We start from the raw sequence: 19,609 nt of genomic DNA, 5'->3' as shown, positions 1-19,609 counted from the left end.
CAAAAGAAAGTTAATGGTAAACTCAAATGGATTACAACAGGAATAAAGACCTCTAGTGCTAGAAAGAGAGAGCTCCACAATGAGTTAAAATCAAACAGAAATCCAGATTTTGTTATTTATGTCAAACAGTATAAAGCTGTATTTAGGAAAGTTGTAGTGGCAGCTAAAACAATGGCAAATAATAAATTCATACGAGAACACAGAAATAAGACAAAAGCAGTGTGGTCAGTTGTTCAGTCTGAACTAGGAGCCAAAGTAAGACATGAAAATGAAATTATAGTAAACCCTGTTCAGATGTCAAGTTGTTTCAATGAATTCTTCCTAAACGTAGTAAGATCAGATGTGGATATGACATTCTATCAGGGCATCACAAATTTGGAAAACAGCCAGAACACATCTTTTAAACAATTTGAAAAAATAACCCAAAGGGATGTGGAAAAAGAAATATTGTCTCTAAAAAACAAAACTTCACATGGGTGGGATGAAATAACAACATCTGTAATCAAGTATGTGTACGACATTATTTCCCAACCACTGTCAACTATTATAAATCAATCTTATGAACAGGGATGCTTTCCAGAGGTATTGAAATATGGTGAGATCAAACCTCTATTTAAGAAAGGATCGACAGAAGATATGGGGAATTACCACCCTATCTCTCTCTTGCCGGTCTTCTCTAAAGTGTTTGAAAAGATTGCAGCAAAACAAATTAATAACTTTCTGACTGTAATTGATATAATTTTTAAAAACCAGTTCGGATTCCAACAGGGTAAAAGCACTGTGAATGCTATAAATAAGTTTATCCAAAAAATATGCTCCACGTTAGATAAAGGTAGAAAGGTCACAGGTATATTCTGTGATCTGACTAAAGCTTTTGATTCAGTGAACCATGCATTACTCCTCCACAAATTACAGATGTATGGAATCAGAGACACTGCTTTAAAATGGTTTAGCTCTTACCTGTCAGGTAGGAAACAAAGAGTAATTTTAACTTCAAATGGAACCAATTATTCATCAGACTGGAAAACAGTTCCCCAAGGAGTCCCACAAGGTTCGATATTGGGTCCCTATCTGTTTCTTTTTTACGTAAATGACCTACCACTTGCTATTGATGTTCATTCAGTCTTATTTGCTGATGATACATCAGTTCTAATTGAAAATGAGGTATCTGAAAATATTCCAGAAAAAGCCAAAAATACTTTAGAAAAAGTTGAATCTTGGTTCTATCAAAATGGACTAAAACTAAATGTAACTAAAACCAAAATGATGCAATTTGAAGCTAAATCAGAAGAAAGGAGTGAAATAAAGATAACTTGCAATGATCAGGATATCACAGAAGCAAACCACGTGAAGTTCTTAGGCCTAAATCTTGACAAAAATTTAAATTGGAAGGTACACATAGATTACTTAGCAAATAAACTGAACAACTTAGCATTTGCAATGTGTATTTTGTCAGGTGCCACAAACATGGATACCAGAAAGATAGTTTATCACTGCTACTTTGAGTCAGTTATTCGTTATGGCATAATCTTCTGGGGAAATTCAGCAAATGTCACTAGGCTCCTAGTATTACAAAAGAAAGTAATTAGAAACATGTGTATTGCAAAAAAATGGGAATCCTGTCGACCACTGTTAAAAAATTTAAAAGTACTATCTATCCCCTCACTTTACATATATGAGATGGTGGTGTTCCTATATAGAAATCAACATACACTAGACAATTTCCGTTTTGACCACAACTACAGCACTTGCCACAGAGATAACTTCAAACTTCCAACACATCGTTTAAAACTTTATGCCCAAACGCCAGAGTATATGGGGTTAAAAATTTTCAATAAAATAAAAGGCAGTAATATATTTAAAATGGAGATTGGTTCACTGAAAAGATTGCTCTTTACTCTCCTGGTGGAAAATTGTTATTATTCTGTCGATGAATTCATTGAGGACAGCTTCACAATCTGAACACAGGGATTGTAATACATTTATTATTTTATGTACATGTGTAGCTGTAACTTAGAAATGTAAAATATAATGTAAACTTTTGTATTTCTCTTAAAAAAGTGAAAAAAGTTTATTTTGTAAACCTTGACATGTCTCCTATACATCAAATCAAATGATTTGAAAATTGTATGTAATGAGATGAATAAACCACATAACATAACATATACACCCTCATCAGAGTAACACTATGCATAATTGATACAGGAGCACCCTCTCAAACATAAACATTTTGATTACCAACCTGCACATTCAGACTAAAAAATTCCTGGTTTCATTTATAACCTGTCTCCATCATTCTTAATAGAAGTCTTTGGATTTTGGGGAGAGAGAAAGAATAAAGAAACGTATAGAAATAGGAACAGCAGGAGAAATGTCAGTGGCTAGATCTTGTTTAATGTGGATCTCAGCTTGTAAATAAGTGCCTCATACACTGTGATTTTGAAGTTGTTCATCACAACACTTGTAGTGTGATAAAATTTCAGGGGACTGCCGTGATTATAGTATACACCAGTTATGGCTTCATTGCCAGTCCACATGCCATAGTTTCATCTGTTATTGCAGCCATTGTGAGTGGCGCCATATGTAATAGTTACTCATCCGTCTGCTTGGACATCGAGTGTTATCCATTTTGCCTCAGTTGATGTGTAGAGTCTTACGTGATTGTGCTTCAGTTGTGCATGTCTTGTGTATCTACAGGATACTCCTTAATTGCCAAATGTAGCTAATTGGATGCAATATGTGATGGCTAACAGCGATGAGGTACTCCTGTCTTTGGCTGCAGAATGGCAGAGATATGGTACTCTGATCTTAATGTTCCAGGAAAGGTTTTAAAGGTTGTGACAGAATGACATTTTAAAAATGTGGGGGATTGTAGAAGATGAAAATTTGAACATTTTGATAGAAGTGAACTATATCCAGAAATGTTAAATAATGTTTCTACATTCCCCACTGGGCTGTTGAAAATCAATGCAGTACCTGTACGAGAAAGTACCAGGTGTGATTCACAGTGAACTTTTGGGCCAGAATTCTTGGCGATCACCATATTTGGCCACACGTCTTACTAGATCATTTGAATGGTGCAAGGTTTTTGAACTGTCTGGACTATGCCTTGCCTCAATTTCTGAAAGATGTTCCTTGCAATTGCAGACTGCTTTGTGGTTTCTGACCTCACCTCTCCTGACTTTTTCCTCTTGGGTTAACGAAGGTCCTTTGTGTACTCAGCACCAGTTGTACCAATAGCTGAGCTTATTAAGCACATCTTTACATCATTTGGTACAGTAAAAAGTTAGGATGGAATCTTGCAGAGAATCACACAAAACATGATTAATCACAGCACATTGCGTAAAGAGGTTGATGGTTGTCACATTGAACATTAATTTTCAATCTACTGTGGTGAAGCAACAGATTAGATTTACAGTATTTGCCTGTACTCTACTGTCAGTAAATGTTTTTCAGAGTACAGTATTCTGGTGTTTCATTTAGCCTACCAAATGTGCAGACAGGACATAGTGCTGTGGAGACTGTATTTCACTTTTCTGGGTACAGGTTCCTTATATCAAAATTTCATCCTCTACAATCTCCCAAATTTTTAAAATGTCATTCTATTGCACCCTCTACACAGCATCTTCTCAGTTCACTGCTGAACCTCCAAACAAGTTCACTTAAAGTAAATGTTGTGTGACTTGGACCTCCCATTGGGTAGACCGTTCACCAGGTGCAAGTCTTCCAATTTGACACCACTATGGTGACTTGCGTGTCAATGGGGATGAAATGATGGATGATTAGGACTACACAACAAAAATCTCTGACCCAGCTGGGAACTGAACCCAGGCCCTTAGGATTGACATTATGTCATGCTGACCACTCAGCTATGAGGGGCGGACAGCAAGTTCACTGAGCTTGGGATATAAAACCATCCCAAAAGTTCAGGTAAGATTTTGGTAACTAGCTGTCTCACAATATAAAAAAGGATTAAAATATTGAAGGAATTCAAACATAATTTGTAAAAACTGGCTCCACTGGTCCTACAAACTACAAGCCAGTAGAAATTCAGTGTTGTAGTTAGTTTTTAAAATTAGGTACCATTGATAGAAGAAATTCACACTTAACTTAATCCTTTCAATGCTTAGTTCATGCAAACATTTCAGCTGCTGTGTGTAGTGTAACTCACCTAACGCCAGTCCCGGCTGCGCTGGCCATTTTTGTCACACAGTGCAGTGCACCTACTGTGCTGAATTGTCATCACTGATGTGTCTGCTTATTTGTCTACTAATATTCACAAAACTTTACACTGAAGGAAAAGGCTATCTTCCATAAATTCTTTCAAGTATAGTGTAGACCAAGAAATGGGCTAAAACATATTCCCACACTGCTTCTTTTTCACCACTACTGCTATTCCTTCCTTTTGTTTTATGTACTGCAACTGACATATTTTCTCCAGGTCGGATTGCTTTCCAAGATGATTCAGTAATGCATGGAAAGTGTTTTTCTCATAGCTGCATGATGTTTTCTGATAGTTACCCCCTTTATTTTGTTCATACTTTGTGATGCTTCTCCAAAATTTCAAGAACAATAGTTAGTGGGAACTTGGACATAGACAGGTATCAAGAATGTATTACATGCATGTGTAGTGTGTGAAAAAATAAATTTTTGTACCCCCCTTTTTTTTCAAATGCATTCATTCACAATTATTAGGTCTGTTTTTCCAGTTGATCCTGTTCCAACTGTATGACATGTGGACAACATATAGATATCTCTTTTGTCATGCCGCTTGAACACCATTAGTGTGCTAATCAAGATAATTTCCAGTTCTCAGCTTCTGCAACCAGAGTTCAAAATTTTGCATCTTTTTTTCTATTCACACGAAATGTACCTACTGCATTATTTTCTGAGCCATGCAAATAATGGAAGAGAACTGGATTTGTGTACCAGTTGTCAATGTACAATGTTGATCTAATACCTAATTATGTTTCATGAAGTGTTGTAACTACATAGTCCATTTATTAGAAATCTTACTGTGAACACTTTACCTGCTGGCAGGTGAGTACAGGAAACATGAAGCACCATTTCCTCATTATCGAGGTGCTGAAGAGCTAGGATTGACTAAAGCCAAAGATGAATGCAAAATTCAATGTCTCTATCACTATTCATAAGTAACCTTTCTACTTCTGAATTTATCAATCCTCTCTGCACACCTTCGAAGAGTTTCACAACACATTCCTGTATTGTAATCTGGATGAAAAGTGTGAATGGTAAATAGAAAGCATCATTTGACACCAGTGAGCAATATTCATTAAGTTGTTAGTATCACTATACTAAAGGGCCGTAGGTTACATTATGTATTCATGTCACAAACAGCGAAATTAATATGTCCGGCATGAACACTGGCGACATTATTGCCTCCTACTGCATATGTCTTTTTGCTATCATGTGTGTGTGTGTGTGTGCACTTTTGTGATTGAGTACGCACTGCAAGCATGTATAGACTTAAGCAAGACCCACAGTGTATAAAATAGAGAAAGGGTCTCTAGAATGAAATCAGAAAAAAGAAGCTTTTACATACCACTCAGTGGCAGGCAGGAACATCAACTTAATGGTGACACAAAAGCTTAATTTTGGAACAAGTAGAGTGTAGGAAGAATCTAAAAATTAAGCACAACATCTGGATCAGTAGAGGCCTGGCTGTACAGTTTTATAGGGAAACCATCACTGAATTTGGAGTTATTGAGATGTTATTTGTATTTTATGTGATGTTATATGTGAGAATGCAGCATTCTCCTACAACAGACTCATTTTGTTTATGGGAAACAGTGTTTTTAAACATTTCCTGCCCAGATTTCAATCTAAAGTTACGAAATTCATGCCGTCTATAAGTATCTGTTATTTTAATACAGAATAGCTTACTTTATGCTTTAACATTTGTGTTGACACAAAGCTGTATCCGAATTTTCAGATGTGTGCACTACAATCATGGTATTGAAGTAAAAATTTTAGTGGTCTTCCTTTTTCTTTTGTTTACAGTGGCTTACAGGATCAACTGTTGGCACTTGTTGTAATGCAGGAACGGCCAGATCTGGAGGAGGCACGTAGTTCACTTATTGTAAGCAGTGCACAAATGAAAAATGAACTCAAAGAAATTGAGGATCGAATCCTGCACAGATTGAGTGTGTCAGAGGGCTCACCTGTAGATGACATTGACCTTATTGTCACTCTTGAGGCATCTAAAGTCAAAAGTGAGGAGATAAAGGTAAATAGATTCAATTTATCCCCCAGCTCCCTAAAAGCCAGTAACTATAATATCTAATTTTCAATGACATTTTGAATAGGAATAAATGTTTCCAATTAATGGCTGTATGGCTTAGTAGTGAACTGCAAAACTACATATCCATAGTTCTTAAGATTGATCTCCAGCCAAACCTAAGGTCTTTATCTGCCACCACTTCTTTCACTTCTGTCACTGTTTAATAAAGTGAAAAATGCTGAGTTGCACTGTGGTTTTGTGTCCACACTAAATCTCCCTATAACTGGCTGGATTAGTTAGTTCAAATGTTGTTCTCAGCCTAATGAAACACTGCAGTGTTTAAACCAACTGTCAGGGTGATGACAGCTTTACTTTTTTAGTTGAGGCATTGACTGGTGGATAGGCCCATAAACAAATGGATATGTTGACACACACACACATACACACACACATACACAGAAATATCATAATTTTAACATAGTATATACTGATGGTTCCAAAACGGGGGACACTATTGGCTGTTCTATCTTTTTACTCAATTGAATCTTTAGAATACATCTTTTCAATCAGCTTGATGTATTTCGTACCAATGTCTATGCAAATCTGCGAGCAATGGATCACATGAGACATGACTGGGAGGCGAAATTCTTCATCTCAGTTCCCTCAGTATTCAGCAGACCATCTAGCACATTATGTGCCCAGCATATGAAACAGTCCAGAATATTCAGGACACCATTTTTCTGAACTGTTCAAAATTTGTGAGAATGGTGTGTCCGATTCCACAGCAAAGGAGGTATGTCCTCTACCCAATTTCATTCAATGTACTATCCCTCTGTGGGCCACAATGGCATTGCTGAGAAGGTCCATAGTGTCTCTATGGAAGGAAAATGGCTGCAAAAAGTGGATAACAAGTTTAAGTCAATAAAAGGGGAGACAATCAGTGACCAATTATAGAGATTTTGAAGTGTGATTAACACATTGTAGAGTAGGACATAGCTCCTGGTAGCTTCACTTCCTTCTCAGATATGAGGTGCTGTCAGTTAATGATGCTTTTGGAGTACTGCTTCCAGTTAGTCAGTTTGTAACAGAGAGTATTTTATGTCCTGCCTAGAGGGCAGAAGCCAGTTTATTAGCAGACCTGCCACCAACTCTAAATAACTGTGAGATGAATGTGATTCTTATTTTAAAATTTTGTGTTGTGTCTGACCTTTTACGTAAACTTTGGACAGGAAGTTTTGTGCATACAGAGAATAGTTGACCCATTCAGTTATGATGTAAATGATCATCCAATCACTTTATCTAGACTTTATATTTCATATCTTTTCTGGTCTGGTAGCTGTGTTTTGATAATATCCACGTATCTTAAACACAGACTGTGTTAATATTTTTCAGTTTTGTTAACAGTTTTCAGTTTCATACACTTAAGTCTGGTTGAGTGTATTACTGTGAAAAAGAGTGTGGGAGAATAAATGTGATCTCATCTAGCTTTTGAAATGTTGATATTTCACCCAAATTTCTCTCTCAAAAGTATTTGGAAGGGCACTGATAACCATGATGTTGAGTGCCTTAAACAAGAGCAAACAACAACAATGAAAAATAACTGTCATCTGGCATAGTCAACTTTCTACCTGCTGCCTGTGACACACCAGCAGGGCAGAAAGTTATAAGTATAGCTTTTTTATTTTTCAATTCTCAAGTTGTCTGTGTGATTTTTTGTGTCAGTAGCTTAATCTTGCACTTCAGTAACTGTAAAATGTAGATTTCTTAAGTCTGTAGCATAGTTGTCATTTCTTTTGAACAGCTGGTTACAAATCACAGTAAGGCATCACCCTCCATTGGTAACATGTGAGGAGGGTAGCAAATTGCATACTTAGCTTTCACTGTGTATTTTGTAATTTAGTCATTAAGTTAGTTATGCTGGGATGGATATATTGTGTGTGGATGCAGGATCTCAGATTGCAAACAGCTGAAGACACTTTTGACCATTGTTTCTTCAGGTTTCTTACGGGGCGGGGGCGGGGGGGGGGGGGGGGTGTTAGTAGTGATGGCGGAGAATGTGGTGTGTCACATTGGGCACCTCAAGTGTTCCATCCATGGACTCTGCTGCCAATACACCTTACAGTGTTACAGTGTACTTGTCACAGTAGATCTGCCCTCACCATAGGGTGAGGGATGTTCGGTAAAGCAATCAAATCACTCAAGGGGAAGGATCAGCCTGGAGGCTGGCTGGCTGACCTCACCCCATTCACTGTGTGGGTGCACAGATGGCCACTCCTTCACAAGGGTCCAAACAGTCACACAGGAAGAGGGGTTTGCTTCTTATTGGGAACTCCAATGTTAGGCGTGTTACGTAGCCCCTTACGTAAATAACGTCCAGGGCCTGAAAGAACTCCAATGTGCACTCAGTATGTCTGCCAGGAGCCTCATCTGAGACGCGGAGGAGGCCCTGCCTGTAGCTATCGAGCATGCAGGTTGCAGTTGTCTGGAATTAATGGCTCGTGTCAGCTCTAATGACTCTTATAGCTTGGGTTTTGGGTGAAGACTGCTGGCCTAGTGCGTGGGCTGCATGCAGAGCTCACAATTTACAGCATCATTCCCAGAGTTCATCAGGGTGCTTCAGTTTGGTGCCAAGTAGAGGGCCTCAACTAGAGATTTCCATGAACCATGGACCTTGCCGTTGTTGGGGAGGCTTGCGTGCCTCAGCGATACAGATGGCCAAACCGTAGGTGCAACCACAACGGAGGGGTATCTGTTGAGAGGCCAGACAAACGTGTGGTTCCTGAAGAGGGGCAGCAGCCTTTTCAGTAGTTGCAGGGGCAACGGTTTGGATGATTGACTGATCTGGCCTTGTAACACTAACCAAAACGACCTTGCTGTGCTGGTACTGCGAACGGCTGAAAGCAAGGGGAAACTACAGCCATAATTTTTCCCGAGGGCATGCAGCTTTACTGTATGGTTAAATGATGATGGCATCCTCTTGGGTAAAATATTCCAGAGGTAAAATAGTCACCCCATTCGGATCTCCGGACGGGGACTACTCAAGAGGACGTCATTATCAGGAGAAAGAAAACTGGTGTTCTACGGATCGGAGCCTGAAATGTCAGATCCCATAATCGGGCAGGTAGGTTAGAAAATTTAAAAAGGGAAATGGATAGGTTAACGTTAGGTATAGTGGGAATTAGTGAAGTTCGGTGTCAGGAGGAACAAGACTTTTGGTCAGGTGAATACAGGATTATAAATACAAAATCAAATGGATTATTCAGGAGTAAGTTTAATAATGAATAAAAAAATAGGAGTGTGGGTAAGCTACTACAAACAGCATAGTCATCGCATTTTTTTTGTGGCCAAGACAGACATGAAGCCCATGCTTACAACAGTAGTACAAGTTTATATGCCAACCAGCTCTGCAGATGACGAAGAAATTGATGAAATGTATGATGAGATGAAAGAAATTATTCAGATAGTGAAGGGAGATGAAAATTTAATAGTCATAGGTGCAGTAGCCACCAGAAAGATCGCGGGAGGCGCACATCGGCATGGCGCGTCACAGATGGTAGTTGCTGCAAGTAGAGTCCCATCCACCAGAGGGCACGTGAGAATTTGGACATGACCTCTGCCAGTGTAACTATAACAACAACAACTCAGGCAGCACGGGCCATGCCCAGTCAGTTAACATCGGGCATGCCTACGGCACAGTCCCGGTCTACGCTAAGTGAAGTGCGACGTAAATGTGAACAGTGTTACTACAATGGGTGACTGGAATTCGATAATAGAGAAAGGAAGAGAAGGAAACTTAGTAGGTGAATATGGATTGGGGGTAAGAAATGAAAGAGGAAGCCACCTGGTAGAATTTTGCACAGAGCATAACTTAATCAAATCTAACACTTGGTTCAAGAATCATGAAAGAAGGTTGTACACATGGAAGAAGCCTGGAGATACTAGAAGGTATCAGATAGATTATATAATGGTAAGACAGAGATTTAGGAACCAGGTTTTAAATTTTAAGACATTTCCAGGGGCAGATGTGGACTCTGACCACAATCTATTGGTTATGAACTGTAGATTAAAACTGAAGAAACTGCAAAAAGGTGGGAATTTAAGGAGATGGGACCTGGATAAACTGACTAAACCAGAGGTTGTACAGAGTTTTAGGGACAGTATAAGGGAACAATTGACAGGAATGTGGGAAAGAAATACCATAGAAGAAGAATGGGTAGCTTTGAGGGATGAAGTAGTGAAGGCAGCAGAGGATCAAGTAGGTAAAAAGGTGAGGGCTAATAGAAACCCATGGGTAACAGAAGAAATATTGAATTAAATTGATAATGGAGAAAATATAAAAATGCAGTAAATGAAGCAGGCAAAAAGGAATACAAACGTCTCAAAAATGAGATCAACGGGAAGTACAAATTGGCTAAGCAGGGATGGCTAGAGGACAAATGTAAGGAAGTAGAGTCTTATCTCATTAGGGGTAAGATATAATATTAATGGCGTGTGACGAGGGCCTCCTGTCAGGTAGACCGCCCGCCTGGTGAAAGTCTTTCGATTTGACGCCACTCCAGTGACTTGCGCGTCGATGGGGATGAAATGATGATGATTAGGACAACACAACACCCAGTCCCTGAGCGGAGAAAATCTCCGATCCAGCCGGGAATCGAACCCGAGCCCTTAGGATTGACAGTCTGTTGTGTTCACCACTCAGCTACTGGGGGCGGACAGGGGTAAGGTAGATACTGCCTACAGGAAAATTAGATATTAGAGACACCTTTGGAGAAAAGAGAACCACTTGTATGAATATCAAGAGCTTAGATGGAAACCCAGTTCTAAGCAAAGAAGGTAAGGCAGAAAGGTGGAAGGAGTATTTAGAGGGTCTATACAAGGACGATGTACTTGAGGACAATATTATGGAAATGGAGGAGGATGTAGATGAAGATGAAATGGGAGATACGATACTGCGTGAAGAGTTTGACAGAGCACTGAAAGACCTGAGTCGAAACAAGGTCCCGGGAGTAGGCAACATTCCATTAGAACTACTGACAGCCTTGGGAGAGCCAGTCCTGACAAAACTCTACCATCTGGTGCGTAAGATATATGAGACAGGTGAAATACACTCAGACTTCAAGATCCCAAGGAAAGCAGGTGTTTACAGATATGAAAATTACTGAACTATCAGTTTAATAACTCACGGCTGCAAAATACTAACGCGAATTCTTTACAGACAAATGGAAAAACTGGTAGAAGCTGATCTCGGGGAAGATCAGTTTGGATTCCGTAGAAATATTGGAACATGTGAGGAAATACTGACCCTACGACTTATCTTAGAAGATTAAGAAAAGGCAAACCTACGTTTCTAGCATTTGTAGACTTAGAGAAAGCTTTTGACAATGTTGACTGGAATACTCTGTTTCAAAGTCTGAAGGTAGCAGGGGTAACATACAGGGAGCAAAGGGCTGTTTACAATTTGTACAGAAACCAGATGGCAGTTATAAGATTCGAGGGGTATGAAAGAGAAGCAGTGGTTGTGAAGGGAGTGAGACAGGATTGTAACCTCTCCCCGATGTTGTTCAATCTGTATATTGAGCAAGCAATAAAGAAAACGAAAGAAAAATTTGGAATATGTATTAAAATCCATGGAGAAGAAATAAAATCTTTGAGGTTTGCCGATGACATTGTAATTCTGTCAGAGACAGCAAAGGACCTAGAAGAGCAGGTGAACGGAATGGAAAGTGTCTTGAAAGGAGGATATAAAATGAACATCAACAAAAGCAAAACGAGGATAATGGAATGTAGTCAAGTTAACTTGGGTGATGTTGAGGGAATTAGATTAGGAAATGAGACACTTAAAGTAGTAAAGGAGTTTTGCTATTTGGGGAGCAAAATAACTGATGATGGTTGAAGTAGAGAGGATACAAAATGTAGACTGGCAATGGCAAGGAAACCGTTTCTGAAGAAGAGAAATTTGTTAACATGGAGTATAGATTTAAGTGTCAGGAAGTCGTTTATGAAAGTCTTTGTGTGGAGTGTAGCCATGTATGGAAGTGAAACATGGACGATAAATAGTTTGGACTAGAAGAGAATAGAAGCTTTCGAAATGTGGTGCTACAGAAGAATGCTGAAGATTAGATGGGTAGATCACATAACTAATGAGGAGGTATTGAATACAATTGGGGAGAAGACTGCTGGCCTAGTGCATGGGCTGCATGCATAGCTCACAATTTACAGCATCATTTCCAGAGTTGTTCAGAGTTCTCCGTTTCGTTGCCAAGTAGAGGGTCTCAGACAGAGATTTTCTCAGCTCTGTGACAATCTTGGCTGCAGATTTCTGAGCTGTGTTGCAGTGAGAATAGTAGGGTTCCACTTGATAGGTCAGGGGAACACTTCACAAAGGAAGCAGCTACTGAGGCAGCAAAAGTACTTACGCAGTGCAAATGGCATTTCTGTAGGATAGACTGTGATTATTGAAAAGACAGATTAGATGCCATAGGAGCGGGAATGTTCATTGCAGCCAACAAAAATATTGTCTCTGTGTTCATTTTGAGCGCGACTGTGAAGTTATATGGACATGTATAACTGGTCTAGGTGCAATCTGACTACAGAGCCCTTGCTGTGGAAAGAGATGTAAGGAATGTAGATATAACTAAAAGTGATATGTTTATGTGTAAAAGAAAATTTAATTGTAATAAATTTAAGAGGGCATTAGCCAGTGAAAAATGGGAACTAGTTTAAAATGCAAAAATGTCGATGATAAATTGGAAAATTTCTGTAAACTATTCAATAAAACTGCTAATGAAACCGTTTCTTTAGTAAAACAAGTAAACAAAGCTATTAATCGCAAAGCTGAGGATTTCCCTCCAGAAATCGTTGAACTGAGAGAGAACATGAAAGACTGTTACATACTGTTTAGAGATACTAAATTACAGTACTATTTAACAAAATACAAACTGCTCAGAAAAGGAATACAGAGATAAGTTAACTAGCCTTAAAGCTCATAAATATGCCTGTCAGATAAGCAACTCAACCTGTGTTAGTAAAACAGCTTGGAAAATAATGTACATATAAAGAATGTGGTAAACAGCAACTCATTGACACGCCAGCATAACATCAAAAGAAAATGATGGTATAACGAATGACCCAAAAGAAGTGTGTGAGAAATTCATAGAGATGTTTAACACAATTGGCACAAACGAAACACGTGGCAGGGCACACTGTTTAAATGTTACAAAAACAAGCCAATCTTTTTTCATTGTTTCATTTAGTCTAAGATCTGAGATTCATATATTTTTAGAAAAAAGGGTCTTTCATCATACAAGTGTACCAAATCTAGAAATATTGAATACACTATATTGTTTAGGAGCCACAGTTTTAATTTCTTTTTTAGTTCTGTAATGGTCGATTTGGATCTATTAGGGTGGAAACAATTCAGTCATTTTATGCCTGCATAGTGAGGGTTTTTCACGTAAAGTGTGATTCAGTGAGAGATATTGTCGGATCTCTCTCTACCTCTAGTGTTGTGTTCATGTGTTTCTTTATTAAATGTTTTGTTACTGTTTAGTGCCATAATGATTATCTCAAGTACATATAAGTTATGAACAGTTAGTATTTTAAATTCTTTAAACAAATTTCTGCAAGATTCCATATCACATTTCCTTCCCATAATTCTAAGTGCCTTCTTCTGTAGGACAAATACTCGTTTCATATATTCTTTACTGCTGGATCCCCATATCTCTACCCATTAGCTTAGATGTAATTCAAATAGTGTAAAATATATTTGCCTCAGAGTGTTAACGTTACAAAAAGATGTCAGTTTTCTTGGGGCATATATGGCAGTAGATAGCTTTTTGCAAATATTATTTACATGGCCAGACCAGTTTAATTCTGCATCAAGTGTCTGGCCAAGAAATGTCACAACCAAAGAAACTCACAAGATACTTCAATGTGGTGTGCCCCAAAGAATTATACTTGGGCCTTTTCTGTTTCTTGTGTACTTTAATGATTTAACTGAGCCCAAAAACTGCAGGGCTGTAAGCTATACTAATGACACATCTTTTTTCAGCTGGGACTGTGTTATGAAAACTTCTCCAAACAGTAGTGAAATCAATTATAATTTTCTGTCACGTTATCTTACTGCAAATAAGCTACTCGTATCTAAAGAGAAGACAGTGACGATGCAGTTTATGCTTATCTATAATCACAACATAAATAGAACTCTATTTATACCTCCATTGGCCCTGAGCTACACAAACAAACACATATTTTTGGAAATAATTGTTGATGTCATGGAAAGAACATATAGACCATATGTGTGAGAAAATCAATACAATTGTGTGTATACTGTAAAGGGTCTCAGCCTTCTTGGGTCTCAGCCTTCCTGTGCTGTGATAGCTTGAGACAAATATATGTCCATATCTTCATTAGGGTATTTAGATGTGGGGTGGGCACCAACTTTCTATACAGACAGACAGGGTCTTCAGACTGCAAAATAGGCAGTAAGAGTGGTAACTAAGGTAAACATGAGAGAGCCCTGCAGAGAAATCCGCAGGGAAATATAAAATACTAACCATCTACTCTATGTACACCCTTCAGACAGTTACGTTTGTGGAACGAAATCTAGAATATAATATAACAAACAGTAATGTGCATAGGTACAATACACATAGAAGGGAAAACTTTTACAGAATTGCAAGTCAAAAAGGCTGCAGGCTGTAGTGCACATACAATAGGAACCGTCTTTATAACAGGCTTCCATCTGACCTTACGACAGCTAACATGAATACTTTAAAGAATAAATTTAAGCATCTATTAATAGAGAAAAGCTGTTATTGAGTAGCAGATTTCAAGTTGTAGTATCCCTTTGTAAAACAGTGTATATAGCATAAGTTTGTTTTTGCAACACAAAAATGATAATTTCTGATCTTCACACACTATATCGGTGTATGTATTTATATTTCAAGTTGTAAAGTGTCTCTATAAAACAGTGAATATAACATGTTTGTTTGTAACATGTTTGTTTTTCTAACAAAAGCATAATAATTTCTTACCGTTACTATTTAGATCGATGTGTGCATGTATGTACATTAACTAGACCTTTGTATATGTGAACTAAAATCTGTGACAATGTCAAAAAACTGATTGTTTTGTGGACAGCAAACAGACAACGAAATAAAAAATAAACATGTGCAATGATGAGCAGTCCTTTCCAAATATGCTGAATCTCTTGCTGAGGCCTTGGCAGAGCAGAATTACCATCCCCTCCTTGCACAGAAAAAGATCTCCAGTGCCTTGTCTTCCCAGTCACCCATCATACTTACTGACCAGTCACAAAGGAGTGCCTTCCTTTTCATGACTCAGCACACACTAAGACTGGAGCAGCTGAATCTCATTTTCACCAAGAGTTTCAGCTATCTCCCACTACGCCATGAAATGAGTAATATCCTACCTACCACTGACACAGTGGTATTCTGCAGTCCTCCAGCCTATGCAAAATACCTGTCCAGCCAAATTCCACTGCTATTCCTAACTCCTTGTTCAATGGCTCACATCCCTGCAAATGTGCCAGATGCAAATCCTATCCCATACGTCCTCCCACTACTATCTGCTCCAGTCCTGTTACAGGCGTTTCTTATTCCCTTAACTCGCAGGGACATCTGTGAAAGTAGTCATCTTCCATCTTAGCTGCAACCACTGTTCGCCATTTTGTGTGAACAGCTACTGCCAAACTGTGGCCATGAGACAGCTGGAACACCCAGTTGGACCACAATACCTGTTGCTTGACTTTAGTGAGTGCTTCACAGCCTGTACCATCTGTATTCTTCCCACCAACACCATACATACATACTTACTGTTCAATGCTACAGCCCCTTTTAGAGCCATGACATCTTTTGTCACTTGCCTCGATTCTTCTTTGCCCATTGGTTTCCTTCTCCAATTCCTGACTCCCATTGCTTTGATGTCCTCATCCATATCTTCAAGCCACTTTCTCCTTCTCCTTTTGAACTTTCCAATAAAGACTTTCTTAACACTCTTGAGTTTCTGCCATTCTCTGTATGTGACCAACCCATCTTATTTTTCGTACTTACTCTGTAGCAGTCTTCCTCTCTCACTTCCCCCAATATCTTTCTCAAAATCTTCCTTTCCCATCCCAGTGACCCAGTGACCACCCTACTTCCCTTGTAGTCACCACCCAGTCTCCCAATCCATACATTTCTGAAGGGTTTAAAATAGTGAGATATATTTTGATTTTTATACTCTTATTAACATTCCTTCCACTTGCTATCCTTTTTTGATTTTCTGCTGTTGTCCAATTACCTTCTCTTATTACCAAACCTAGATATTTAAATACTTCCACTATTTGATATTCTTTAGTGTTCATTTTAAATGAGATCTTTTCACTATCTCTAATAGGACCTCCCGTCATCATATACTTTGTTTTCCCTATATCCTCTTCCAGTCACAACTTCTGTGCTACTCCTTCCAATACAGCACCATTTCCTTCAAAGCTCTGTCGTGGAATGCAACTAAGGCTACATATCAACGTATGCCACCACCTGGACCTGCTCATTACATATTGATCTCATTGAGTTCATTGGCATTTCCTGAATTTCCTCCTCTAATGCTAAGTTAAAGAATAGCACAGAGTTCACACCTCCTTGCCACAGCCCCATACCTAACTTGAACTCACCTGATGACTCTTGTTATGTTCTGACCTTATAAACTGTTGCTTTCATTGTTGTTTCTGCCAACCCCACTTGTTTTAGAGGGATTCTAATATCTTTAATACTTTTAAGAATCTTATTCTTGTCTAGACTGTTGTATGCTTGTTTAAAATCAGTGTACAACAAATGAAATTGCTTGTCTCGATAAAAATAACTGGTCATTGTGGGTCTATTTCTTCTAAATCCAATCTCTTAATCTCCAGTATCCTTTCCACCCTGCTTTCCAGTCAAGAAGATAAAATCGTACTACACAGCTCATGTGTTGTATCTAAGAGAGTAATCCTGTGGTAACTGCTGCATTCTAACTTATTGCCTTTCTTACATAATGGCCAGATTATTCCCATGCTCTGAACTTTAGGCATTTCTTTCTTTGCCCATGTTTACTTTATTAATTCATTAATGGCCACTTGTATCTTCTTTCCCCCAAATTTTAATAATGCAACCTTTCTGCCTTCTTCTTCTGTCACTGTATTATTCTTTAAGTTTTTAATTGCATTCTTCACTTTTCAGTAAGTCTGATGGTTTGACTTTCTGCTCCTCCACTTGTATTCTAATTCCAGTTATGAATCCAGTTCCTCCTGTTCTTCATTCAAGGCTTTCTCTCTGTTACCTCCTTCCTTCCTTTGAGTAACTCAGTAAAATAATTGTGCCATCTTCCCAATGCTATGCTTTTATCTCAAGTTAGTTTCCATCTTCATTCTGGTAGAAGACTGCTCTCATTTGGAAGCCTTTCTTCAGTTCTCTAGATTTTTCATAAAACTTTCGTATCTCATTATTGCCCCTCATTTTGTCCAACAACTCTATCTTCGCCCTTTCATTCTGGCTTTCTTCCCACTGCATAACTTAGCCACTCATTTCTTCTTCTATCTATACTCTTCCAACACTAGTATTGTTTCCCTTCACAGCATTCTTTGCCTCACTTTATTCATCTTTTGAATTATCAATGAACACTCCTCATCAAAACATTTAACTGTTCTTTTGTGTTTTACACTCCCCCCCCTCCCCCCCCCCCCCCCCCCCCCCCCTCCTCCAGTACTTCCTCTGCAGCAGTCTCGCATTTAGTTTCTGCATCATTTTCCTTCCTTGTATTCTTTCCTCTTGTCTCAAAAATCTCTTTTAATTTCTTTTTGTATTCTTCCTGCCTTTCTTTAATTTGGAGACTTTCTATACTGTGTTTTGCTTTCCACTAGTCTTTGTGTTTCTTGCCATATTTATCTTCTGTCTATATCTGATAAATCTTGCACTATACCTCAAAGAACACAGCCTCTCACTAACTACTGTGAAACTAATTATATTTCCCTTCATTGAGCTATATATAATGGCCTGTATCTCCTTCACTATGTATTGGTCTGTGTTTCCCGAAAGCTATCATTCCTTGTCCTTTCCACCATATTTCTTGAAGTGCCACTATTTTCATTCTATATTTATCTATTTCTTCTCTAATTTCTTGCAGTCTTCCATGTTTCGTAAGTGTCCTCACATTCCAGATGGTTATCATAATATCCATTTTCTATCTCATTAATCTTTTTCCTCTTCTGAGGCCAGTGTGTGGTCATCGCAACACTTTCATTTTCTGAGTGGGGATTATTAGCTGCGAACCCAACACCCAACCTGGAGGACAAGGATCTTCCCTTGGGTTTTACTCCTGGGTTTTCTTCCCTAGACCTATAGAGCCTCTCTTGCCCTATGTGAGACCCAATTTGTCTGGCTCATCTGCCAGTGCCTGTCTGTCTTATATGACCTTGCCAGTAGCTATGCTTCTACCAGTGTAGCCCTCAACTTTCGTGGAGCACACATACCCTCCTGGCTGGGACTAAAAGTGTCCTATTGGAGGTTCCCACCAACATCAGATTTTCTGAACTGCAGATGAGGGAACTGTGCCTGTAACATATCTTTTGTTCCCGTGAACCCCCTGGTGTCAACATTCCCTAGTCCCTGTCTTCCAGTTGCCTCTTATCTCCATCTCTGCCCCTACTCCAGCCTCAGAAGCACCTTCCATCCCCGTCTCTCACCTGAATAGCACTTTCTCTCTCCCTGCTTCTCTCCCCTCTGCCTTCCCCTAAGCACAGCTCTCCTGATGCTGCATCTATCAGCACACCAGACTGTCCAAACCACACTTCTCAAGACTCCTACAGGGCCACTGAAATAGCTTCCCCCAGCCCTATCCTGATATCTGTCCCCCTCCCTACCTCTAAACCCACACAAACCAAAATTGCTGCTCACTGCAATGGTGCCACAGCACCCAGAAATGACAGTGTACATGTGAGTGTGAGTTGTGCATTTATGAATGTGTGTGTGTGTGTGTGTGTGTGTGTGCGTCATCTGATAAAGGACTTTGTCCAAAAGCTGATGCTTTCCCAACAGTCTACTTTTACATGTGTCTGTCTGCTGCTCAATGCTTCCTGCATGTAGTTAGTAGCAATATATCTATTGGTATAGATAGTATTGATTACAAAGGTAGCTTAAGAGTACTTCTTAAATGTGAATATTTTAGGTTAGGTGTCACTGTGATTGTTATGAATAACAACTGGAATTAAAAATTCCTGTAAACAGTCACATTTATTTTATTGTATTTTCCACTGTGTGTTTTGAAGGATTACACCTACATATCACTTGTATTTATATTAGTCAATAAAATATAGATGTACTGTACGTACAA

At 38.8% G+C, this 19,609-nt stretch overlaps 1 protein-coding gene across 1 annotated transcript in view; it reads left to right on the top strand.

Annotated features, from left to right (window-relative positions):
• Positions 1 to 19,609, top strand: part of LOC124803257 (dynein axonemal heavy chain 1-like) — an 866,140-nt gene that overhangs the window by 678,818 nt on the left and 167,713 nt on the right. Inside the window, exon 43 of the mRNA XM_047264440.1 lies at positions 6,022 to 6,247. Coding sequence (XP_047120396.1) covers positions 6,022 to 6,247 — 226 coding nt within the window. The remainder of the gene's footprint in view (positions 1 to 6,021; positions 6,248 to 19,609) is intronic.

This window comes from Schistocerca piceifrons, chromosome 6 (genome assembly GCF_021461385.2).
Source record: "Schistocerca piceifrons isolate TAMUIC-IGC-003096 chromosome 6, iqSchPice1.1, whole genome shotgun sequence".
NCBI classification, from domain to species: Eukaryota; Metazoa; Arthropoda; class Insecta; order Orthoptera; family Acrididae; genus Schistocerca; species Schistocerca piceifrons.
The sequence above is the reverse complement of the archived record's forward strand: the minus strand, read 5'-3'. Positions and strand labels throughout refer to the sequence as shown.